At 40.5% G+C, this 21926-nt stretch overlaps 2 protein-coding genes and 5 non-coding genes across 8 annotated transcripts; 4 read left to right on the top strand and 3 right to left on the bottom strand.

The window, feature by feature from the left end:
- Positions 1–721: 721 nt before the first annotated feature.
- mustn1b (musculoskeletal, embryonic nuclear protein 1b) lies at positions 722–3956 on the bottom strand. Its single transcript, XM_069678537.1, has 3 exons — positions 3847–3956; positions 3583–3706; positions 722–1183 (listed from the first exon to the last, which is right to left on the bottom strand). Exons 1-3 carry the CDS (start codon positions 3853–3855, stop codon positions 1068–1070), a joined length of 249 nt encoding a protein of 82 aa, XP_069534638.1. The 5' UTR covers positions 3856–3956; the 3' UTR covers positions 722–1067.
- trnae-cuc (transfer RNA glutamic acid (anticodon CUC)) lies at positions 2929–3000 on the top strand. The gene has a single exon. It is a non-coding gene; the product is annotated as a tRNA-Glu (tRNA).
- A 1639-nt stretch (positions 3957–5595) lies between the features above and the next one.
- On the top strand, positions 5596–5667 carry trnae-cuc (transfer RNA glutamic acid (anticodon CUC)). The gene has a single exon. It is a non-coding gene; the product is annotated as a tRNA-Glu (tRNA).
- Positions 5612–21717, bottom strand: stimate (STIM activating enhance). Of its 2 annotated transcripts, XM_069678535.1 has the most exons (8): positions 20993–21717; positions 18715–18763; positions 18517–18612; positions 18273–18394; positions 17895–18007; positions 12276–12353; positions 11910–12053; positions 5612–7607 (listed from the first exon to the last, which is right to left on the bottom strand). In XM_069678535.1, the coding sequence occupies exons 1-8, from the start codon at positions 21216–21218 to the stop codon at positions 7494–7496; spliced, it is 942 nt and encodes a 313-aa protein (XP_069534636.1). In that variant the 5' UTR covers positions 21219–21717; the 3' UTR covers positions 5612–7493. The 2 variants fall into 2 exon arrangements, with proteins under 2 accessions (XP_069534636.1, XP_069534637.1); XM_069678536.1 differs by lacking the exon at positions 12276–12353.
- trnar-acg (transfer RNA arginine (anticodon ACG)) lies at positions 8888–8960 on the bottom strand. Its single transcript has one exon. It is a non-coding gene; the product is annotated as a tRNA-Arg (tRNA).
- On the top strand, positions 11404–11475 carry trnae-cuc (transfer RNA glutamic acid (anticodon CUC)). The gene has a single exon. It is a non-coding gene; the product is annotated as a tRNA-Glu (tRNA).
- Positions 15352–15423, top strand: trnae-cuc (transfer RNA glutamic acid (anticodon CUC)). The gene has a single exon. It is a non-coding gene; the product is annotated as a tRNA-Glu (tRNA).
- Positions 21718–21926: the final 209 nt, after the last annotated feature.

Raw genomic sequence — 21926 nt, 5'->3', positions numbered from 1 at the left:
CTAATGATGGAGCAACAACTAACAGTCTTCCCCATAGTATCATTACTATACTGTTGTTGCTTATGCTAATAATAGACATGTTGACTTCAACTGTTACAATTATTATTATCAGCCTTTCATCATTACTATGCTGTTTTTGCTAATATTACACATTTGTAAATCATTATTGGCATTGTAACCATAAGTATGTATTATTTGTTGTTGTTGTTGTTGTTGTAACAAGAACATATGTTGTTGTATGTCTCTATCCTACATCTCCCTCTGTCCCACGCTCATGCCTGTTAAAAGGAAGTTATTCCTTGCCACTGTTGGCAAAAGTTGCTAAGTACTGCTCATGGTGGATTCATGTTGGGTCTCTATAAAAAACATTAAAAAGAGGTCTAGCCCTGCTCTTTTTGAAAAGTATCTTGTAAATGATTTGGCGCTATGTAAATAACATTTGATTGATTGAAACTACTTCTCTTAACCCAGTTGTTTACATGAGTGCAAACAGAGCTTATCTGCCCTTATGCTGTATTGTTATTGTGATCATAACTTAACACATGGTCACTATGATTATGCTGTTGAAGTGATGGTCTTTAAGTTTACTTAATGAGGTTACCAGCCATAACTACTGTTTACCAGCATGCAGCACTTAAGGCCAGGTGTTCATTTCAAACTCTAAATATAGTAGAAATTGTCAACGTGTGTAGTTTACTGCTGACAAAGAAAACAAATATAATTTCAGAGGAAAACAATTTATTTAGGAAAAATGTACAAAATAAGGTCAAATAATTAAACAATCTTTGTCCACTGATAAATAAATGTCATTCATTGACAGATTATCAGCTGCATAAACAGAAACTATGCCTTTATCTAGGTTAGATGCACTGTGCAAACTTCAAAGTACCATTTCAGCTTAGTCTAGTCAACCCCCAGTGCTGGCACAAAACTACTTAGTTTATGTCTCACAAACATCACTTTAGAAAAATTGCAATCAGCATTATGCGGTCTCAGCTTTGACTGAGAAACATAAAGACTACAGTGTAAGTGCATCTTCTGTGCTGTTGTTTCTTCCTTTTGTGTGTCTACTTGCCGAACACACTGGCACCTGGAGCTTTGGGAGCTGCAGGATTGCTCAGGGCTGTCTCTGTCCCCGTCCTCACGCCGCTGAACACAGATGGAGCAGTTTTGCCCATTCGCTCTGAACACAGAAACGCATATTTGTTAAAGACACAGATGCTTAAACCAAGTGACTGTTCGTCCTAAAACTGATAGAAATTCCATCCAGGTGTCTTTGAGGAAAGAGCGGGGACATAAATGTCTGGAACAACTGTTTCTGGTCATCTTGAGTTCAGGATGCAGCTCTCTCAACAGCTGTCTCGAATCTGATTCTCAGTTAAAGACTTTCATGTCTTGACAGTAACCACTGCTTTCGGCTCACACGATCCCTGTTAATTTTATGAGGAATACACAGAAACAAGTATCCGAAGAGAACTTTTGACTAAGTTCAGACAATGAATTTTGGTTCCTGATTTGGGTACTTGCCACACACACAAATATAGACTCTGTGAGCAAACATTTGTGAGGCTAGGTAAAGTTGAAAGGGCCCAAAGGCAAACCTGCAGCCTGGCTGTTTCTGCTGCCAAACAGTTGGTTGGAGTAATGCAAGTGAGGCAGGTAGATGGTGTTAGCTAATGCAAACAAAAGCAACATTAAAATGAGGCAGATTTTTCAGCATTTGAGGAATGAGCAAGGATATAACTGATATTATAAAATGGGTGAAAGATGTAACCTACTTTTAATACTTGTTTAGTGTTGGGAATACACCACAGGCAATAACCAAAAAATCTCACCTGGTATAGTCATGATGAAAATACTTCATACAGTGGTTATTTTAATGTGTGTATTGTGTTGAAGGAATCATGATCATACACTTAATTACTTTCAGGCTTTCAATGACTACTCTTGATGGTTTAAAAAAAAAAAAACTATTCTGTCTTGCACTCAGATATAAATGTGTCAGGAACAGGTAATTTTCATAAAATTTGCTTAGCACCTGCAGTCCTGAATGACGACAATAGAAGAGGTATTTCCATACAATTTTGGCTGCCACCAGTGTTTGAATGATACCATTGAGATAAGGTAATTGTGGGAAGTTACTGAAGATCCAGTCCAAACCTGACACAGTTATAAATTAGTCATCCAAAGGTAAGATGGGTAAAAAGTCATGAGCTGAAATGATGAGCTGAATTTGCATGGAAAAAGATGGGAACCTTCACACACTATCCTCGGGGACTCAGAAAATATATTGTTGTATTTGCTGTACAATACTTCAAAAAACTCCTGATTGCATCAGATCCTGCCAGTCAGATAGAGGTTGCCAAGGTGGTCAAGGCCTCTCATCTGGCCGGGACCTTGATCTCATCTGACACAACAATTGGAAATCATTGCAAAATCTTACAATAATAATTTTCAATTAGTATCTTGTCAAAGTACAACTATTTTAATTCATGTTTTATAGCCTAACAAGTATGCTATAAATAACAAGAAGACAACTAAAGACAAAAAATAACCCAAAATATCTGTGTAGTATTGCCTATTAAAAGTCTGTTTATACATTTAGCTGTCGAGTAAAAATAGAGGAGTGGGGGGGTTCAGATGTAGACCTAATGGCAATAAAGTGAAAGTAGTGAAGTAAAACAGGCCTGCATGTAACCCAAAGTTGCACTGTAAAGTATTTTACCTGGGTCGAAGTCATTGATTTTAACGATGGCTGTATCACACAACCTCCCTGTAATCTTTTCAGTCTAACAGTAAACACATATCGCCTCCTGTCGCAGGGTCCATGATTGAACTTTTATTGGCAGCAGTCAGAATTATTAAACGCGTCATCTTGCCTATAGTATCTTTTGTCAAAATGTATCGGCACAGTCGAGTCCGTAATTGTCCCTGGTGGTCTAGTGGTTAGGATTCGGCGCTCTCACCGCCGCGGCCCGGGTTCGATTCCCGGTCAGGGAACACTTTTCACATAGCCGTAGACGAAAAGCTGTAGGATCTATTAAGGGCGTCTTGTTCGAACATATCTTGACCTTAGTAAATTAACGTAAACAAAAACGGGCTTCATGTTCTGAAAGCAAGGGAAATGATCTAGCGTCGCCTAAACACAATTTAAAGAAGGAAAAGCCTCAAATATATACGTATACAAATATAAAAGATGAAAACATGGTGTAATTATTTAATATGAATATATATAGAGATAAAGTTTGAAATAGATACAGAAATTATTTACTGAACTTTACTTTTCTCAAGGAAAAGGTCATAGAACATAGCATTCTGAAACAGTCGCATATCGCACATATCACATTATTAAATGAAAGACTCATGTATTGAAGTTGATTTGTAAGATAGTTAGTTATGTCAAATATCAAATTCAATATTAAACAGGCCAAGCAGGAGTAAAAAAGACTTTTTAAATTCAGGATAACATGGTTAGTTAGTAAGAAAAGGGAAGCAAAATGTTCGTCTATATTTTCCATGGTGAAATGGACCTTGTCTTGTGTTTCAGTGTCAGAGGAAAACATTAATGAAAGGCTTACTCACCACACTCCACCATGACCTCATAGGTCTTACTCTTGACCTCGCCCTTCAGTCCCAGTTTACTGCGAGCTCCTTTCAGGTCCTCCTCCTTCATCGGGGGACGCTTCTTCTTCTTCACTTCGCCTGGCTAGAGAGAAGCACAGAGGATAGTAATTATATATGTTAGGGGTTAAAATAAGTAAGTAAAGGGTGATTAGAGTCTTTGTCCAGTCAAAGCACTGTGTTAAATCTCTGTATAAAACTAAAACAGCAGCTGATGTAACCTACCTGTGACATGATTATTAAAGTTGGTGTCTTGATTCAGCAGACAGGTCCTTCCAGTGTGATCAGTTGTTTTTCTAGTGTGGATCTTTGTCTCAGGCAAGTCTCACATTATATATAGTCCTGGTCCAGACCCAGTGAGTCAGTTATACCCCCCACCCTCTGTTCCCCTCTGCCTGTTGTCAGTGTATATTATTAGGTGTGACGTGAGGGGTGGTACAGCTGGAGTGGGTCTCCCATCTTTAATCATGAGCTTACAGGCCAACAGCTGATCATTCCGGACACAACACAAGTGGCTCCTTTGCCGACCCTGGAAGAGATACCTTCCTTTTTAATGTTCACGTGGGACCTGGCCTTCAATGCGGGTTCAAGAGTGTCCACCACCCAGCAACACCTCCATGCAGCTCCAGTGGATGGTAAAACTTGAATTAAGTCAGAGGGAATGTCTTACTGGGTCTTGTAAAGAGCATTTCTAGACAGTTAACACATGAGGCAAGAAAATATGATCTGAACCAAGAAGAGAGCTAGGAAACAGGAAGTCTTACGGTCAAATCATAAAACATAAACCCCAAAAGATCCTTTATGTTTGGATGGAGTAGCTATACATAATAAATAATAAATCATGCACCTAAATTTTCACCTACAGAGCCAAAAGAAATAAATGGAAAAAGTCAGATGTACATGTGAGTAAAGAAACTGCACCTTAAAATTAGCACCTTAGCAATGTCTCATGACTTATAAATCCCGGTGAAGATGACCAAAGTCATCTCTAGCAATATTAAAGACAACAAGCTACTGAAAAATAATATGATAGTGTTCCAAGCTCTGAAAACAATTATTATTTTCAGATCTGGGAAATTTTGCGTATTTACCATGTTGCATATTTACCATGTCATACAACTTTGTGTGTATTTTATGTACCCTTCATAATGTAGGGTATTTGAAACTCATTTTCAGGTATTGTTTTGTTTTTGTTATCTTAGTTCTCTTGATTAACCTATATATTTTAGGCTTGAACAAGTCAGCTAACAGTTAGGCCAATAATAGTCATTCGACTTGACATCATTCGCTGAAGTTGGGGTGTTAACTGTGTGATGCTGGACAAACTGACTCATAACTGACAAACTGAGCCACACAGAGAGAACCTGACACTGTGCTCATTCATTCAAGTAGCTCTGTTGTCAGACTTCAAGAATTATATCTTAGAGAAAAAACACAATCTCACTCCTTGTGTGTATGTGATTATTCTCACTGAATCTTGTCAAAGTTATTATAGACTATAGCTATCTGCTGTATGCCTCACAATGAATTATATGTTTGTGCACGTGCTCACGAGGCCTTTCAAAGTGCAGGCTGTAAGTAATGAGCAAGCTCTTTGTCCATGTGTTTACCTACTCAGATCGGTTCATTATCTCTCAAATATAACTGGGATGGAGGAAAAAATAACAAACACAACACGTGACATGATTGTTTTTATTCAGTCGGAAATTGGCGTTTGTGTGTTAGCGGAGTCCTGATGAGCAGATACGTAATGTATTTGTAAAGAGCCTCTGAAGATTGATCATCACTCCTGGCCCTTTTCTTGGTTATTAGTAAGAAGCTAATTACTATTTTTAATGATGACGCTGGTGGTTTATATGGCGACTGGTCAGAGCGCTGCCATTAGTGGTAACAACAATGTAATGATCACACTGTAATTACCAAACACCACTTTCTCTTCTGTTGAAATCGATGCATATTTCCCTTCTGCCTCAATCCCTGGTGGTCTAGTGGTTAGGATTCGGCGCTCTCACCGCCGCGGCCCGGGTTCGATTCCCGGTCAGGGAACACTTGTTTTTCAACAGAACACAACAATAAAGCTACAGAACGACAGCTAAGTATGAGCCAAAATAGTGTATCACATCCTTTATTGGAAAATCGTTTATAATGATAGTTTACCTCCATCACTTAATCATCAAGTAGTTTAACTTTGCAAAATACTAAAAGCCCTCTTTGTCCTGTTGAGCTGAGAGTTAACATAAATTATGCTGCCAAATGCTGCACTTTCCACCTTTAAAACACAGTCATTTATTCCTTGCCAACATGCCAAAAACATCATAATAAATTCATCACCAGGTCCATAATCAACACAGTCACAGTTTATGTAACTCCATTTACCCTAAAGAGGACCAGCACTCACACCAGCTACACACTCCCAAACACATGCATCCATCACACCATGGTACACACAGGTTTACTGTATATACACACTGGCATGCACACACCAAAAACAAACACACCCTTTCTCCCGACTGTCTGGTCCACAGTCACTTAACAGTTTAGAGGTCTATGCATGTCACATTCTGAACATCAGAGCCTGCTGAATGCTGCTTCATGCCTGAAATTCTGGAGCTCTGGATTAAACAGTCAAAAACAAAATAAACTTAGTCCAACACACAAAAAACAAACAAAACACCTGCTGGTAATTTCACTCAGGCACATTATTGTAACAAAAGAAATCATAGAAACACAAAAGGAAAGATGAAAGTCGTGATAAATGGGAAATTGTGCAAGAAATGGTTCCCATATCTACTCTCCCTGTCCAAGAAAAGGAATAAAGAACACTTTTGGAACAAGCATAGTCACCTTTTTGGCCCGAAAACAACACTCAAAACTTATATAAAAACACATAACCTATTATGAGACAGAATACATTAAAGGACAAAGGACACACAACTGGAAAAGACATCAGTAAAAACAGTCACAAAGAAACAGAGACTGCAGAAAGACAACCCTGGCTGAGCTAATATCAGAGGACCGTAGCAGTGCGGTGCTTGCAGTCCTGCAGGTTAAACCATTGAAAGCACTCTGCCAGAAGATAAAAATGGAGGTTGCAGCAAGCAATCATGTGCTCCCTAAGACATGAGTAACATTAAGTACAAGATATGCAGTAGTAACATGGGTAATTGTGCTGGAAAGTGTTAAAAGCTGCATCAACACTGATGTACTGCTCCTCTAACTTTGAGGTGTGTCAAACTGTGCACACCCTTACACACACACTCACACACACATCACAGGCCATGGTAGTACGTCTACATGTGAAAACAAAGGACAAAGTTTACATGGATACTACATCGGGAATACAATCATTTTAAAAGGAAGTCAGGAATTTTAAATATAACCAACTCCCTAAAACGTTTTGTTTGCATGACGTTTGGTTCGGTTGTGGCCTCGAATTCTGCACCCACACAGTCTGAAACAGTATGAAACCAGTGTTAATGTTTCCTATTACACGTGCATAAAGGAGTTAACAATGTTATTTTTTTCTCTGGTGGGATCATTTTGCCAAAGTGTCTGTAAACACTCGCCTAAAGAGTGCCATTTTGAACTGCAACAGTGATCCCAAGTACCCAGTTAACTGCAAAAATATCTCCCAGTGTGTTAAATTCAATCCCAGGCTGGACACAGTTTATGCAGGAGTCCTCCAGGAGTTAAAAGTAAAGGGAATTCAATAACAGTATATTCTTCTGGCATCACAGCATCCCATCTCGGGAAAGATCATATCAACTCCTGAGGCCGAGACAGAATCTGTGGAGGTAAGGGGAAAGAATATGCTGGCCTGTTACAAGCTACCAGAAGAAGTTTGATCGTAGCAGTTTGTCCAGGCACGCAGGTCAAACAGGGATTCCCATTCGAAGCTTCTTCTTCTTAACTGTCTTCAGGCCAGTGAGCCGTCGAACGTCATCCTCATCCGACTCATCCATTTCATCGTCTGCTGAGAAAAGGATCTGAAACAGGAGAGAGGGGACAGACAAATATTAGGACAATTCATGGTAAAGCTGTAAGGATTACTGAAGTAAGGCTGTCACTTTTCCCAAAAATCTAGCTTGAACAAATTCAACGAGATATGCAATTTGTTAGAATTATATCGAACACTAATGTCGGGAGATGGGGATATGGGGTGTTACATAGAGGTACATTAAATATTGGATATGTACTGGTACATAAAGCACTTCTAAGGTGTGTTAATATTAGATAATACTAGAAGCATAGGTCTGTTTTGGGAAGAGCTAACTGTGTGAGAGTGGGGTGGTACAGCGAGTGAGAGAGAACGGAAGTGTGTGCATGACACGTGAAGTGTCATGGAGCAGCAGAAGAGCAGAGAAAAGAGTGATCAGTAGCTGTATACAACAGAACTAATGTGCAGTTTAGGCTGCGTTCGTGCCCAATTATGCCTACGACTCCTCAACACTTAAGTCACGTGTCTGTGACTCGCTTGCTGCATGCTGCTGGTGTATTACAGAGTTAGCCCCAAAGCTAGCTACAGCTTCAACAACAATAAGCCTCCCCTGCGCTTTCTGACTACGGTCGGCACGCTGAAGCATGAAAGGTTAACAACGACTTGGTTAGTTAGTTTCCTTCATTGGTTTGTAGCAGGCGTGTTATCGCCATCTGTTGAAATACAAGGCACATTACTTTAAACATGATAGCATTCTGGGACTCTAGAAAGCAGATTACTAATTTGTTTGTGGGCAAGCGTTTTCTGCTGTGCTTCAATTTTAAATTCGATCCCATCACTACAGTTCGAACTGTTAATATTTCACCAGGTTCGAACGACATATCAAATTTTGATTGAAAATTGACAGCCCTATACTGAAGCCTTTGAAGAAACAAAGTTTTGTCTTTGCAATATTCTGGCTGGTTGGTAAAAATATTCAGCTCTGTAGTAAGTGGCTGACTGTTGTGATATGGGTAACAGTTAGTTACATCCTTAATTGTCAGATACCGGATAAAAGCACAAAGCTAAACACAGAAACTGTTATTTTGTAGGGACGTTACTAATACTCAAATGCAAAATATGTGCATAGCATGAACAGAATACATAATCCAGTAAGCAGTGTCTCCTGTGTTGTATCTTTGTAATTCTATCCCTTTACTAAGTGAAAGTAACATGTCTGTAAGAGTGTTTCCTCCAAACAAAAGCTGTCAGGTTTTATTTGATGGAATTCTACATCCACTTGTGCTGCATTTCCCCGCTCTGTAAACAGGAGGACATGAAAAGGACACACGAGCCAGCCAGGAGTCGAACCTAGAATCTTCTGATCCGTAGTCAGACGCGTTATCCATTGCGCCACTGGCCCGCTGTACTCCCTCCCCACAGCTGAATCCATTACATGTTCGACCACAGCTCACAGCCCATCCCCCACAGCTCAGCGCTCTGCTGAGAGCATGTGCTCTGAAGCACGCTGCAGCATGCTGGCAGAGAGTGAAACCAACCATGAAGCTGGCTTTTGTCGGCAAGACTTCAACCATTCAGATGTTAAAACGCCCTGTTAAAATCTTCCTCACAACAGAATGATCACGGTGTTGTCCTGACCGGATTTAACATAAAGTATACATAGATTTGCCATGTTTTTGTCCCCACCCTTGCAATATTATGGTAGCAGAAATATGCAGCTTTGTCATAAATGGGTTAATGATGTTACACAAATCACAGGTACATCATAAATACTCAGAAACTGGATTAGAGAAAAGGATTTACACAGAAAATGTGGTAACTTTGGGCAGAGGAGAAGCTGCACAGAGGAGTTTCTATTCCTTTTCTGACAAAGCTGCTTTAAACTCTGCTTTACAAGTTGGTCTCGCGGTTGTTTCACTCAAAAGCTGAATATTGCAAAAATAGGAACTGATAAAATCTGCTATTTAAGGACAGGCTGCAGGGACATGACCAAAGGGTGTTCTCTGACTGTGGCCACTATAAACATTCCCAAGTCAAACAGTTTTGGATAAATCTGGTCATGGGGAATGTTTGTCTTGTACACCCACTTTAGACCTGTATAGTGATGCAGGTCTAGGAATGGACACAAGTTAAAAAAAGTATTAACAAGCCAGCCAGCAGGAGCAACCATAGGACCTTTTGATTAACAGCAACACATTTTTACCCCTTGTGCCACCGGAGCACTATTTTACCACCCAGAAAACAGATAAGCAGCCAAACTGGCATACCTGATTACTTCCTCTTGACTTCTGTCTGACCTAAACGTCTAATCTTTGCTTCATTATCCAACCACAGGAAGAAGGATATCACATGTTGAACCGTCTGTGAAACAGCACTTAGAAGGGAAGTGAAGCATGTTGTAGTTATAACTCATCATCGCTTAAAACAAATGAGGCAAGATTCATTATAAGCTGCCCCAAAAGTATTTGATGAATGGTTATTTGTTGTTGCTGAATTTTGTAACACATTATATATTGTAGTGTTGGTTGATTTTATCGTCATTATATTGCTTTTAACCATCTGTAATTATATTCTACTTGCCCAAGTATTTAGAAAAGGCTATACAAAATAGCTCTGCCTACATGTCACAGAGCTTTGCGCTAAATGACAAAGAAGCAAAAGCAAGGACATCGAACACACAAGTAAATAAGTTAAAATCTGGACTTTTGTCTCTAGATTTGATCTTCAATAAAAAGGAATTTCCTGAGTGCTGCCATCCTGTGCTCTGTTTTCATGTAAGTTATCAGCTCTCTACCAAGCTCACACAGACAGGAGAAAAGGGCTGATTGGAGCTTGCTGCCTAAATCTAGAAATCCATTATTGTACTAGAATGTTATTATTTTTTCTAACTTAAAATAATGAATGAAAGGTACACTAGTATCACCAATGAATAGACACATTCTGAAAACAAGGCTACTCAGCTACTCGTTCAATTTTAGTTTGTGATTAAATCAGTGCTGCTTGAGCCCCTGCCCCTCTAAATGTCAGTTCAGGTCCCTGCCACTAGATGTCGCAGCTCCCTGGTTGTGGAGTTGTCTGGATTCAGCACTCTCTCACCTGCCCTTGTTCAAATGCCGTTCAGGGAACGCATACTTTATGTGTATTTTCACCATATGGTAATGGTTAAGGATCGCTCTGCTGCATTATGATTTGCTGCTTTTTGCTTCACAATAAAGTACACAGTCAAACCCCAAGTGTGCCCTATTAACTTCAGCAAAGGGTGTTTCAAACAATCACGAGCACCTACAACATCCTTAAATCTACTAGAGGCCATGTCACACAGACAGCAGTGTGCAGAAAGAGTTGACTTACTCTGTAAATGAAAAGTCATTGATATAAGTATTTACAGAAAGAGGCATTTGCTGAGGGGAGTGAAAGAAGAAATGTCAAAATTAGCCCAATGATTAAGCATGTACTTGGCAAAAACCATAATGTCTGACCAGGTATTACATCCTATTAAAGCATTCACTTTTTTTTCCTGCAATGAAACAAATCAGCAGTTGAAACCAGTGTGTTTGATTAAAAGAGTAATTTAACCAGTGATAGTATCCTTCCATCTTTGCCTGTTCTTCATTCAAAGGAAACGTTTTTTTGCAAGAGCTTCCAGAGAACAACAATCTACTGTCAAGATAATACTAGATGACATCTGAGATCTCACAGTATCAAATATCACATCCACAGGGACCCATTGCCTGTCTCTCTGAGCACCACTATTGCCACTAGAGGCAGTATATGGTACTGCGACCAGTGTCCTGATTAAAGGCAACAGATTCCAGACCGCATGCTGTTACAAACACAGACAGCTGTCCCTGGTGGTCTAGTGGTTAGGATTCGGCGCTCTCACCGCCGCGGCCCGGGTTCGATTCCCGGTCAGGGAACTTCCTTTTACGTAGCAATCCTGGTTAAGAAACAGTGTGGTAGTTCAGACTTGAAGAGCCCCAGTTTCACATGTAAACCAGATAAGAGGAAGAAATCAAGGGTCTGTTTCTTGAAGTGGTATTGTAAAGAAAAATGCTGAAAATGTGCCTTCACCAGACTACCTGTATGACTTGATGTGTTCTGGCGTGTGTGGAGCAGAGCTCTGCGTTGGGCTCATCTGGTTTACAAGCTTGTAAAGTAACTGGGAACCATTACATAGGCAAACATAACAGCTCTGGGACATGCTCCTCAGGCTGAGAGTGTGCTGAAATAAGCTTGTCCAAAACAGGATGCCAGTCAGAGTGGAAACCAGGAAGAGCTGATTGCCAACATGTAGAAGTATGTCATACTGGGACAGAGTTTCAGGAGCTCAGAATAAGTTTGTGAGACTTACCTCTGACTCTGAGTCATCATGGGACAGAGCTCGTCTGTAGCGCACCTTGCTGTTCACCCGCGAGTCCTCCTCTCTCTCCTCCAGCTTTGCTTTTGTCCTGTGCTTCTTCATTAGAAAATTATCTACCACCCAGAACATGAGAGCCTATAAGAAACACAGAAGACACAATGGTGAATAATGTTTCCCTATACAAATAACTGAATGAGGTGATTTTTATATTATTCACCAAAACAGGAAGATATTTTTTTCCATTGATGCACACACAAGACATCACTATGGTGACAGGGATGATTTAGGAACGAGAGATTCTCACTAGACATTTGAAATCAGGGTACAAAGAAAAACACATAGTAACAGCAGACTTACGTTGACGAAGAACGGGACGATGAGCATTACGATGGCCAGTTCCAGATCAGGATTCTGTATGGGGTTGAGGAGAGCCAGCTGCGACACACAAACATATACAACACATACACACAAGAACAGACATAAGCATACACAGCAGCAACACAAACAGCGCACCTAGCCTTAGACTAGCAAGTTTAAATATCATTAGGGGCAATAAAGTCCCTATCTATCCAAAAGAAGGAAGAATACCTGTACCCTCTCATACACGGATAACCGAGTTATCCAGATTAGATTTCACTTGATTCTACTTTTTTTTCCTGAAAATAATAAATAAATTAATCTGATTTAATTATTAAAGGAAGAACTCACTCTGCCAAAAATGGTTAGTAAATATGGATTATTTCATTATCACTTAAGTCTGCACAAACATCACCTGTAGTCTAATCACAGTCACAAGTAATATCTAAGTTTGGCAGTGATCAAAGCGTGGAAACATGGCACAGGACAATGTAATGTACAATGTCGAGCTTGTAAAAGAGAACACTTAAGCTTTAGAACAACAGTTGTCCATCTTCAAGCAACAACCTCATGTAAGGAAAGAACAAAATGTCTCTGCCAAAAGCTAAAGATTGATCACGCCAGAGCTGAAGCACACATGACATAAGTGTGTAGTAATACACTGAGGTATACATGTATAGAGCCCGTACTGTGGTATCATCCATTACTGAGTTGCAACTTTAGACAAACACACAGAAAACATTTTAATATGCCAGTACCCTGTTAAGGTGCTGTTCAGATATATTCTAATGGCATGTTACAACAATTCAAACCTTATTCTTCAGCCTCAAACCCAGGGTTATCAAGTAATAGACCATATTAAGACAATTCAAAGCGGTTTGTAGACCTATGCCTACATTATAACTAACAAGAATAGGCTTTAGTACTTCAGTGAGTCCCTGTTGTAAGATGATAAGATCATTCATTCCCCCATTTGACACAATCCACTCATCAGGCGTTTTAAACAGCTTCATGGTTATGAGCGGCCTGCAGGGCCCTATGTTAAAATTGTTCACCTCCTCCCTAAGAGGCAGAAGAACCTTCTCAGTCAACATTGGAAACAGCTCGTCATCACTGACTCCCATTTAAGGCGGCATCCCCCAAGGCTCAAATTGAGGGCCTCTGTTATTCTCATTATACATACATGCTCCCCTTGGCTCTATCTTCACAAAATTTGACCTTTTGCATTACTGCTTTTTCAATGTCACACAATTCTACTGACTGGTTTCAACTGACACCACTGGCTCACTAAAACCTAGAGTAACCTTCTTATACTTAATGAAAACAAATCCAAAGTAATCATGTTTGGCCCTCCTAAGCCTGTTACAAGCCAGAGCAATGTGGTTGGGCTATTGGTGGAAAGTCCTGTCCTACAAATTATGATTTAAAGCTCCTGTGAGGAGTTTTTAGCTTGTTATGAAACAGACTGAAATTAATACTGTTACCTCTGTATGACCTACAAAAGCAAATTAAACCATCAATGAAGAGATTGACTATATCGATAAACTTATTTTATAATACTAATATTTTTAATGCCGTTACCGCTGCTACCAGGTCGAAGTCAAATGAGGCGATTAGCAGCGTGTTTTAGATTTTCCATGCAAAGATTCAAGTGAGTTATATGTTTGACTGTTAAAAGACAGCAGGATAAGATTTTTTGTCAGAAATAACTATCTACGCATGTTTTGTTCCGAAGATTATCTAGCGGGACAGGTGAGAGACATGGTATGCTACCATTTATTAGAGAGAGAGTGATAGTGAGAGTGATAGAGTAGAGTAGATAGAGTGACAGTAGCCAGACACAGTTATCAGTAACACAGTTCTTAGTGTATGAGATCATGAGTGCATTGATCTTCGCCAATTCTGTTCAGGTTGGAGTGTGTACGTCCAGAGACCAGTTAGTTAAATGTTTATTGCTGGATATATTGTTTAATGTAATGTCTCACTTCCTTTTATTGCAATATTACTTAAATCTGGTAAACCCGTGCCGTTGCAGATTCTAAACTATCTGCACTGTCTACTAATAGCCCTTTTACACAGATTCCACCTTTATTTGTTTACACTGAACTAAAACAGCACCGTCATATTTTGTCCAAGGGTTGTGATTTTATGATGCTGAAGCAAAAGAGCTGCGACATGTAAACAACGTCCTGTTTAAGTCATAAAGTTTTTGAATGTTTTGATCATGGACATTTCCTTCTCAGGAGCAGGTCAGTGTGAAGCTAGCCCCAAATCCTGTCAAAATCAGATCAAAGTAACCACAACACAGTATACCAGGGATTGCACAGAACCTACACTCCCATGGCTGATAACTCTTTGGTCAAGCAACTACATCTTGGCACTCTCACAGCCGCAGTTCAAGTCTGACTTGGTCAGGGAACGCCTGATTTGGTTACTATTAGGTCACTAGATAGAACTCAGCGTTCTACAAGTATGATACACATTCCTGCCAAAGGTTTCACATGACACCACCAAGGAAAAGCATTCATTTTCCAACAAAGGAAACTGCTTTGCAATTAAAATACTGGATACAGAATTTTATAATGATGCATACATTTATTCAGTCTTTTAGAAATTTAAAATATCCTAAAAAACGGCATTGCAAAGCTGTTATGAGTAATAAACAGACTCAACACTTTCTTTACTGCCCAAGCATAAACACACCGGGTTTGATTCCCGGTCAGGGAACACCTTTCTTTTGTCTTCTACAGTACACCGGACTTTAAGATTAGGAACAATTTTAGTTGCACAAAAGAATCAAGATTTCTGTTACACATACAAGGACTTGTTTTATGAACAACTGTCCCTGGAATAAGCACCTCACACCCAAAGTATCCAAAGAGCAACTCTATGCGAATACTACTGTACAAAGCTGTGCTTCTACTACATTGCCTTCATTGCCAACCTCAGTGGCTGGGTTTTGGGTTTAGGATCAAAAAAGGACCACTTTAACATTTCTGTGTAAAGAAAAATTAATTGGCCACAGCTCATTAATACAGGGATCACTGACAACATTCCATTCCACACCTGACACAAGTCCCTGGTGGTCTAGTGGTTAGGATTCGGCGCTCTCACCGCCGCGGCCCGGGTTCGATTCCCCGTCAGGGAACACCTGTTTAGGTCACTTTTACCTCAGTGGAAGGGTCCACTGACACACATGCACACATGCTTCTGTGTGACATGATACTGCTAAAGGTTTGACACTCTTGCACTCTATATGTGGAGGCAATGTGCTAATGAGTCAACAAAAGCAACAGCTAGCAAGTTAACATGGATGTAAAAAGTGCATGATTAAAAACAAAAAAATCCACAAATGTTAAATGAGTAAGATAATTGACTCTTTTGTCAGAGCTCAAAGATTTCTGAGACAAACTAGAGACTTTTGGAACGTATAACATTCACAAAAAGGCAGAACTAGTGGTCTAAACCATGACCTTTAATCTGCTCATACCACATACCACAGCTGTAAAATATTTACCCAAAACTGTCATTCTCAGCTAAAACGAAGTTAACAAATAACAAGGATATGTTTTATTCATGATGTCTCAAATTAAGGAGTGGATCAGCTTTAACTCGTCCCTGTTTGGGAATATAAAATGGAACAAAAACTGAGCAAGTTAAAGCAGCTCTGAGGAACTTGATGATTTCATGCCCTCTGGACATAGCTGTACATCTCATATTTCTGCTGATCCTGCCCTGTACTTGCATGAGTAGTATTTTTTAGGGGGAAAAATCCCTTCCTGCTTACTTTTGACGGGCTAATGTTCTACTCACTGCAGAACATTGAAGAAAATGTAAACAAAGGCTACGGCTGTCTGCATGCTGTAAATTGCTTTGTTGGAACTGTTCCATTACAAGGTAAAACATCTTCATAGGAGGGTTAAGAAACATTGTAGTGAAAAATGATCATTATTAAGCTGTCTGAATCCAGTGCTTGAATGATCAAACTGATCTGCAGTGGCAATGGGATAGTGTCTGCACAACATGGCCGCAAAAAAGTCACTGACACTGATCATTTTGATTCGGGCTTTAGAAGCACAACATGATCAAGGAGCATCTCATCATGTGTGTGTGAGACGAAATATTAATTTGCCATTCCTGCAGCATGACAATGTTGATAAAGCCTCACACTACACAGCACAGTACTCCAGGGATTCCAGACAACATGACTCTTCATAGCTAACAGACATCCTTGGAGTTCAAGGTGATAGAATTTGGCGCTCTCACAGCCACGGCCGACAGGGCACATCTTTTTATGGGTCTTACAGAGACATTTCGGGATTTTTAACCTTATCTCTATCAGAGTTATGGTTACTTGAGTTCAATGCTCTCTGTGTATCTGTGGCACAGCTTGGTGAGGCTGCAAAATCTATTATTATAAATCTGTTATTCCAGTGATTCCCAACCTGGGGGGCACGCAAAGCTCAGTAAAAAACAATGCACACAGTTCTGCATTGCTAGCAAGAGTGTGTCTGTCTAATGTGATATCAGACAGACTTTTCCTGTAGATAAGTTGTGTAAAAAACAGAAAATTGCGAGTTTTCCTTTTGCACCAAGCAGCAACAAAGTGGCAGCTTTACGTGTTTCAGCGATGGTGGTTTCAGCCCTATACTCAACTGTCATGCCAAACAGAGTAGCTTTACTGAAGTTGCATCTGTGCCATTAAATGCTCGACTCGACTCTATTAAAGTAGCTTACAGAGCTGCTTCATATAAAAAGCTGCACATTATAGCTGAGGAATTAATACTACCCTCAGCTATTGTGGTTTCAACTATGATTGATGAAGGAACAGTCAGCAAACTTAAGGCTATCCCTCTGTCAACAATACCATTGCAAGGCACATTTATCACATGTCAAAAGATATGGAGGACCAGCACGTGTCTGATAGCGTGTGATAGTATATATGGATGTATGTTCATGCGTCGATGAGTATGGTGAGGGGTAGGGCGGGCTTGAAATATCTACCAAAGGGGGGCTCTGCAGAAAAGGTTTGGGAACCACTGTGTTAATCCAACCATCAGCAGTGTCATCTGCTGTACAGTAGGTATATGTAGGTATAGTTAGAGTACACACTGAAGCATTTATTGCCAACAGCACTGATTGGATATCCTAATCTAATTCCCTTGTAAGTATGAAGTATTGGACACATTGTAAAAGTTTTTGACTTGGGACAACAAGCAGCACGTGTAACATTCACACATGAAACCAGAGTATCGTGTGGAATCAAGCATCACAAAATAAGTGTAAAGTCTGTGATGGGATGCGATGAATTCATCCAGTGTTTCTGAGATCAGTGTTTGCTGACTGGTGCTATGCTGTTTTTCTCTTTGTTAAATAAAACCTGCAACAATGCTCTGCATCTACAGCAAGCCAGCACAGAGCCTCCCAAATATTTTCAAATGGAGAAAACAAGACGAAGTACAAGAGTGGACAGAGAAGTATGGTGAGTGAGTTGCAGGATGCTCTGAAGGGTTCTGCAACACTTTTAAATATTGAGAATTCATCTCAATTCAGAAAAGATAATAATGATATAATCAGGCACATATTTTATCAGCTATGTTTTTGAATCTGTTTCCTGACCTTCTTCCACTGGGGGATGAGGAGGACGAGCATGATGAGGACTTTCTCAAACATCATGATGAGGATGTAGAGGATACACTGGCCCAACCACGCTGTGCACTGCACTGGCTCTCCTAGACACACACACATAGAAAAAGAGAGGCAGATTACTGTACCAAAACTGCTTAGGTAGTCAGATATGTAGCACTGATCATTATTAGATTTCAAAGCTTCAGTGTTACACAAACAGTTTTGGGGCAAAAGGAGACACTGGCAAAGATAGAAATGGCATTGCAGCACTGCAGTACTGAGGGCAGCTGCTGCCCTCCATTGGGCTTTACAGGCATTTTATGAATATGCTGGGCTCTCACTGTACAAACTCACACACATGGTCCTCACCATATTCTCCAAAACGCAGAGACTCCCACTGCCTCCACTCCACAATGGCACTAACGGCTCTCACCCCGGCATAGATTATCAACATGCCCAGAGAAGCATCCAACAGGAAGTTAATGAGGTATCTGGGGGAGAAAAACGAGTGAATGTAATTTAAAACTGCACTTAGAGCTTCCCTTCATTTTAACAGTTTTTTGGAAATCTATCAGTGACATAAAGAATCAAGAAGCTCTCACGACTGACTCACAGCGAGCAGGGATCCTCCTCTGTGAGGTCTGACAAGTAGACATTAGCAAAGTGGATAAACAGCATCCCAATGGCCTGTTTGGAGGTGTCCAGGAACCTGCAGGGAGACAGGATAGCTGATACGCTTCCAAGGCACTGAAGAGAGATTCATTTGATGCCTTTGCAGAGAAATTAATTTAAGCGCGCTCAGCTGCCTTACCAGATCTTCCAGGGTCTCCTCTCATGTTTAGGCTCCCTGAAGCGTTTCACTGTGGAAGAAAGAGAGTGCCACAAAGATAGTGAGATTTCACAGCATATCACTCATACAAACAGAGGAAAACAAAGACTATCAAACAGAATCTCCTTTATATAGTGGTTTTATATGAGTTGTTTTAGTACGAGTGAATAATTCCCTTGGACTTGTATGTTTATGTTTTAGAAATGAGGGTTGACTTCTTCTTTTTAAGCAGTTAAACCATCAAACAAGACGGCTCACAAGAGAGACATCAAACTGCTTTCTCATCGCGCTCACAGGAGACTTCATATTGCATATTTGCATTGATGTGAGAGAGAGAGTGCATGAGACAGGCTGAATTTTTGTTTGCGGTAGCAGGGAACATGTTGTTCATAGGGGAAGTTAAACTTAATCTAAACTATGAAATAATACCTGCTAATATCAAATGCAGCAGCTGTCAAATATCAATTTGCTACACACACTTCCTCTCTCTGCTTAGTGAACAGGAAGCAGTGATTTTATTTTAAATGGCACAAAGGGAGAAGCTGATCAAACTGTAAATTCTTCAGTGTTTAAAAATTGTACATACAGCCAAACAAGTTAGGACACATTTATTGTTTTAAAGTGATGAAGATGAAGCTCTTTGTACAGAATTAACCTGATCTGCAGTAGCAACACGAGTCTGAAAAACATTGTTCCCAAGGTAACAAATACTACAGCAACGTGTCAATGTGATTTCTACTCTGAGGTGTTAATTCCTCACTTTAATAAATCTCTGTGTGTAAAAGAAACTTCATGTTTTATGAAGGGAGGCGCAACGTTGAAGGCAGTGACATGTCCAACACAAATAAAGCTCTTGCTGTTCTCCACAATAGTGACTTGTTTTCCATGACTCCCCCACTACCATCTTCTTTTGACACAGAGCTGCATAAGAGAGCAGCTTTACTGCGATTTCAGTGATTTACTTTTCTTACATCAGGCACAGACTCTGCATACATGTCTAAAACTGTATAAACACTTTAACTCTTAGACTCTTGCTAAACCTGTATAGTGCTCAAACATTTCCCTGCCTTTTGTGTATTAATGCAGGCAAGTCATTCTGCGAGCTGTGACCTCAGTCTCTGCTCTGAGCACAAGTGTGACTTCAGACTAAACACACCCTGCTTGCAGCTGGGTGTGATGTGAATGCAGGCGGAGGCCTCAGCCTACTCCTTCAGCTCAGTGAGCTGCCTCCAGCAAAAAAAAAAAGCACCAAAATGCTGAACATTCCTCACTGCTGCGAGGCTGCTGGGACAAACAAAACTAAGGCTGCTCTCATTAGGTCACACAGCTGTCAGCGGTAAGCCAGACACTGACTGAATGGAACCATAGCTAAACCTCAATGTTTCCTGCCTTTCTAAATTTGGTCGCATATAAAGCCACTTCAGCCAGAGATGTAAACAAACCTGTTTGGACAATGTAGTGCGTTTATAAATGGACACATACTAATTCCAACAACATGTGGCTAGGTTTCAGGAGATAGAATAGGTCATCATATAATCAGAAGGTCAGCGGTTCAATCCCAGACTCCCCCAGATCGCATGTTGCTCCAGAGGGTAGACATACTAAGATCTATGATAGACATTAGTGTGCCTTGTCTGTTTATGTGGTGAATGGCATGTAGTTTAAAGTGCTTTGAGTGGTTGCAGTACTTACAAGGTGCTTTATAAGAGCAGTCCATTCACATTTAAGAATATAGCTTACAATGTGAAGCAGCAGTAGGGTAAATTAAGTAACACATGCTGGAGGTAGTGTACCTGACTTTTTAAGTTATCTTCAATAGATTGGGACAGTTTTTGTTTGCAAACTATAAATAGGAATTGGAGCTGCTGGTGCTTAGTGCAGTTACAGTAAACCCCAATGACACATAATTAATGCAAACAGTCTTTTCCACAGCAATTTCTCCCTATCTTTATGACTTTGTGTGTACCAGGAAATGAAGAGAGCAAGCTGCTTTTATTAAAACCACAACCAATTACTTTACCAGAGCAGAAGTCACCAGGTAGTTACACTGAATTGAAACCACTGCCTTTAGTTTTACAAGAGAGAGAAAGCCTTCCTTTCTTATTATTGTTTGCATTTCCGGTTATACTCAGACAAGAGTCTCCCAGCTGGGATCAATATCACATCTGATTAACTGGGTGATGCTATTGGATAATTGTCCGGCTTTATAAGCAGCTGGGGTCAGATATCAGACACACAGCAGACCTCTGGTCATACTCACACATCAACGTGCTGAAAGCCATCATAGCGAGAAGACCTTGAAGGAAAATCCCAAACGAGTCCATCAAGGCGCCATTCTCGCACCCCCGGGTATCAGTACCTGGCGTCGGGCTGGAGGACACCGACGTGTTGGTAAAGGACACGGCGGGAAGCCCTGCTCCTCCTGGACCTGCCAGTGTCATGTCTCCGAGCTGGGACAGCATGTTGACACCACTTACAGCTGGCATGGGACCGAAGAGCTGGACAAGACTTACTAATAAAGTCGACAGCGGAAGCCTCTCACACAGGCTGTGTGCTCTCTAGTCCTCTCCAGCAGTTGTTGGTCAGCTAATCAATATGTGAAGCCAGACAGTCTTCGGTGAAAGATGGTGGCATCGTCTCCCGTCCAAGCGCGTGCTCATTCTCCTGCTTCAGGGATCCACACAGCCATGGCTGTTTTATAGAGAAGTAAAGTGTTCGCCCAAGAAGGTTACTAGAAGTTATACTAACGTACTAGGCAGCTATATGTGACTCTTCTACACACTTAAAGCCGAGCTGCAACATTACAAATCAATAGCTGTTTAAGAAGGTCCGTGCAGCAGAAGAAAAACACATTTCTGGCTCGACTTGGAAGCTAACACTAGTAACGGACTCCCGAGTCAAACATACGTCGTACAGCTACTCAAACAGATCTAACCAGTGTTACAACTTATTTTAAATATGGTGTACAGTGCAGGCAAACCACTGAGAAGTATGCCAACAGTCGAACATCCATCGTTAAAAGGAGATCCAGCAGCTGAGATGCTATTTACCTAGCTAGCACCCAAGCTAACTACTCAGTTACATTAACCTCACGTTAAGACAAAAACACGTATATTTTCTTATAGACGTTGGAGTGCGTGCAAAGGTTGCACTTTACTGTAATGCCTGTAAAAAAAGGCTTGTCTGAATATTCT

Source organism: Semicossyphus pulcher, unplaced genomic scaffold (assembly GCF_022749685.1).
Source record: "Semicossyphus pulcher isolate SPU_LCO1_2020_fin unplaced genomic scaffold, fSemPul1.0.p SCAF_3, whole genome shotgun sequence".
Taxonomy (NCBI): Eukaryota; Metazoa; Chordata; class Actinopteri; order Labriformes; family Labridae; genus Semicossyphus; species Semicossyphus pulcher.
This window is presented reverse-complemented; position numbering and strand designations above follow the sequence as displayed.

Coding starts and splice junctions, on each gene's coding strand:
- mustn1b (XM_069678537.1), bottom strand. Junction 1,184..3,582: donor TGAGGTCATGGTGGAGTGTG/GTGAGTAAGCCT, acceptor TTCTGTGTTCAG/AGCGAATGGGCAAAACTGCT.
- stimate (XM_069678535.1), bottom strand. CDS start 21,218: ATGCCAGCTGTAAGTGGTGTCAACATGCTGTCCCAGCTCGGAGACATG. Junction 18,764..20,992: donor GGCTTTCAGCACGTTGATGT/GTGAGTATGACC, acceptor TTTCTTCCACAG/TGAAACGCTTCAGGGAGCCT. Junction 7,608..11,909: donor ATGATGACTCAGAGTCAGAG/GTAAGTCTCACA, acceptor CTCCTGTTTCAG/ATCCTTTTCTCAGCAGACGA.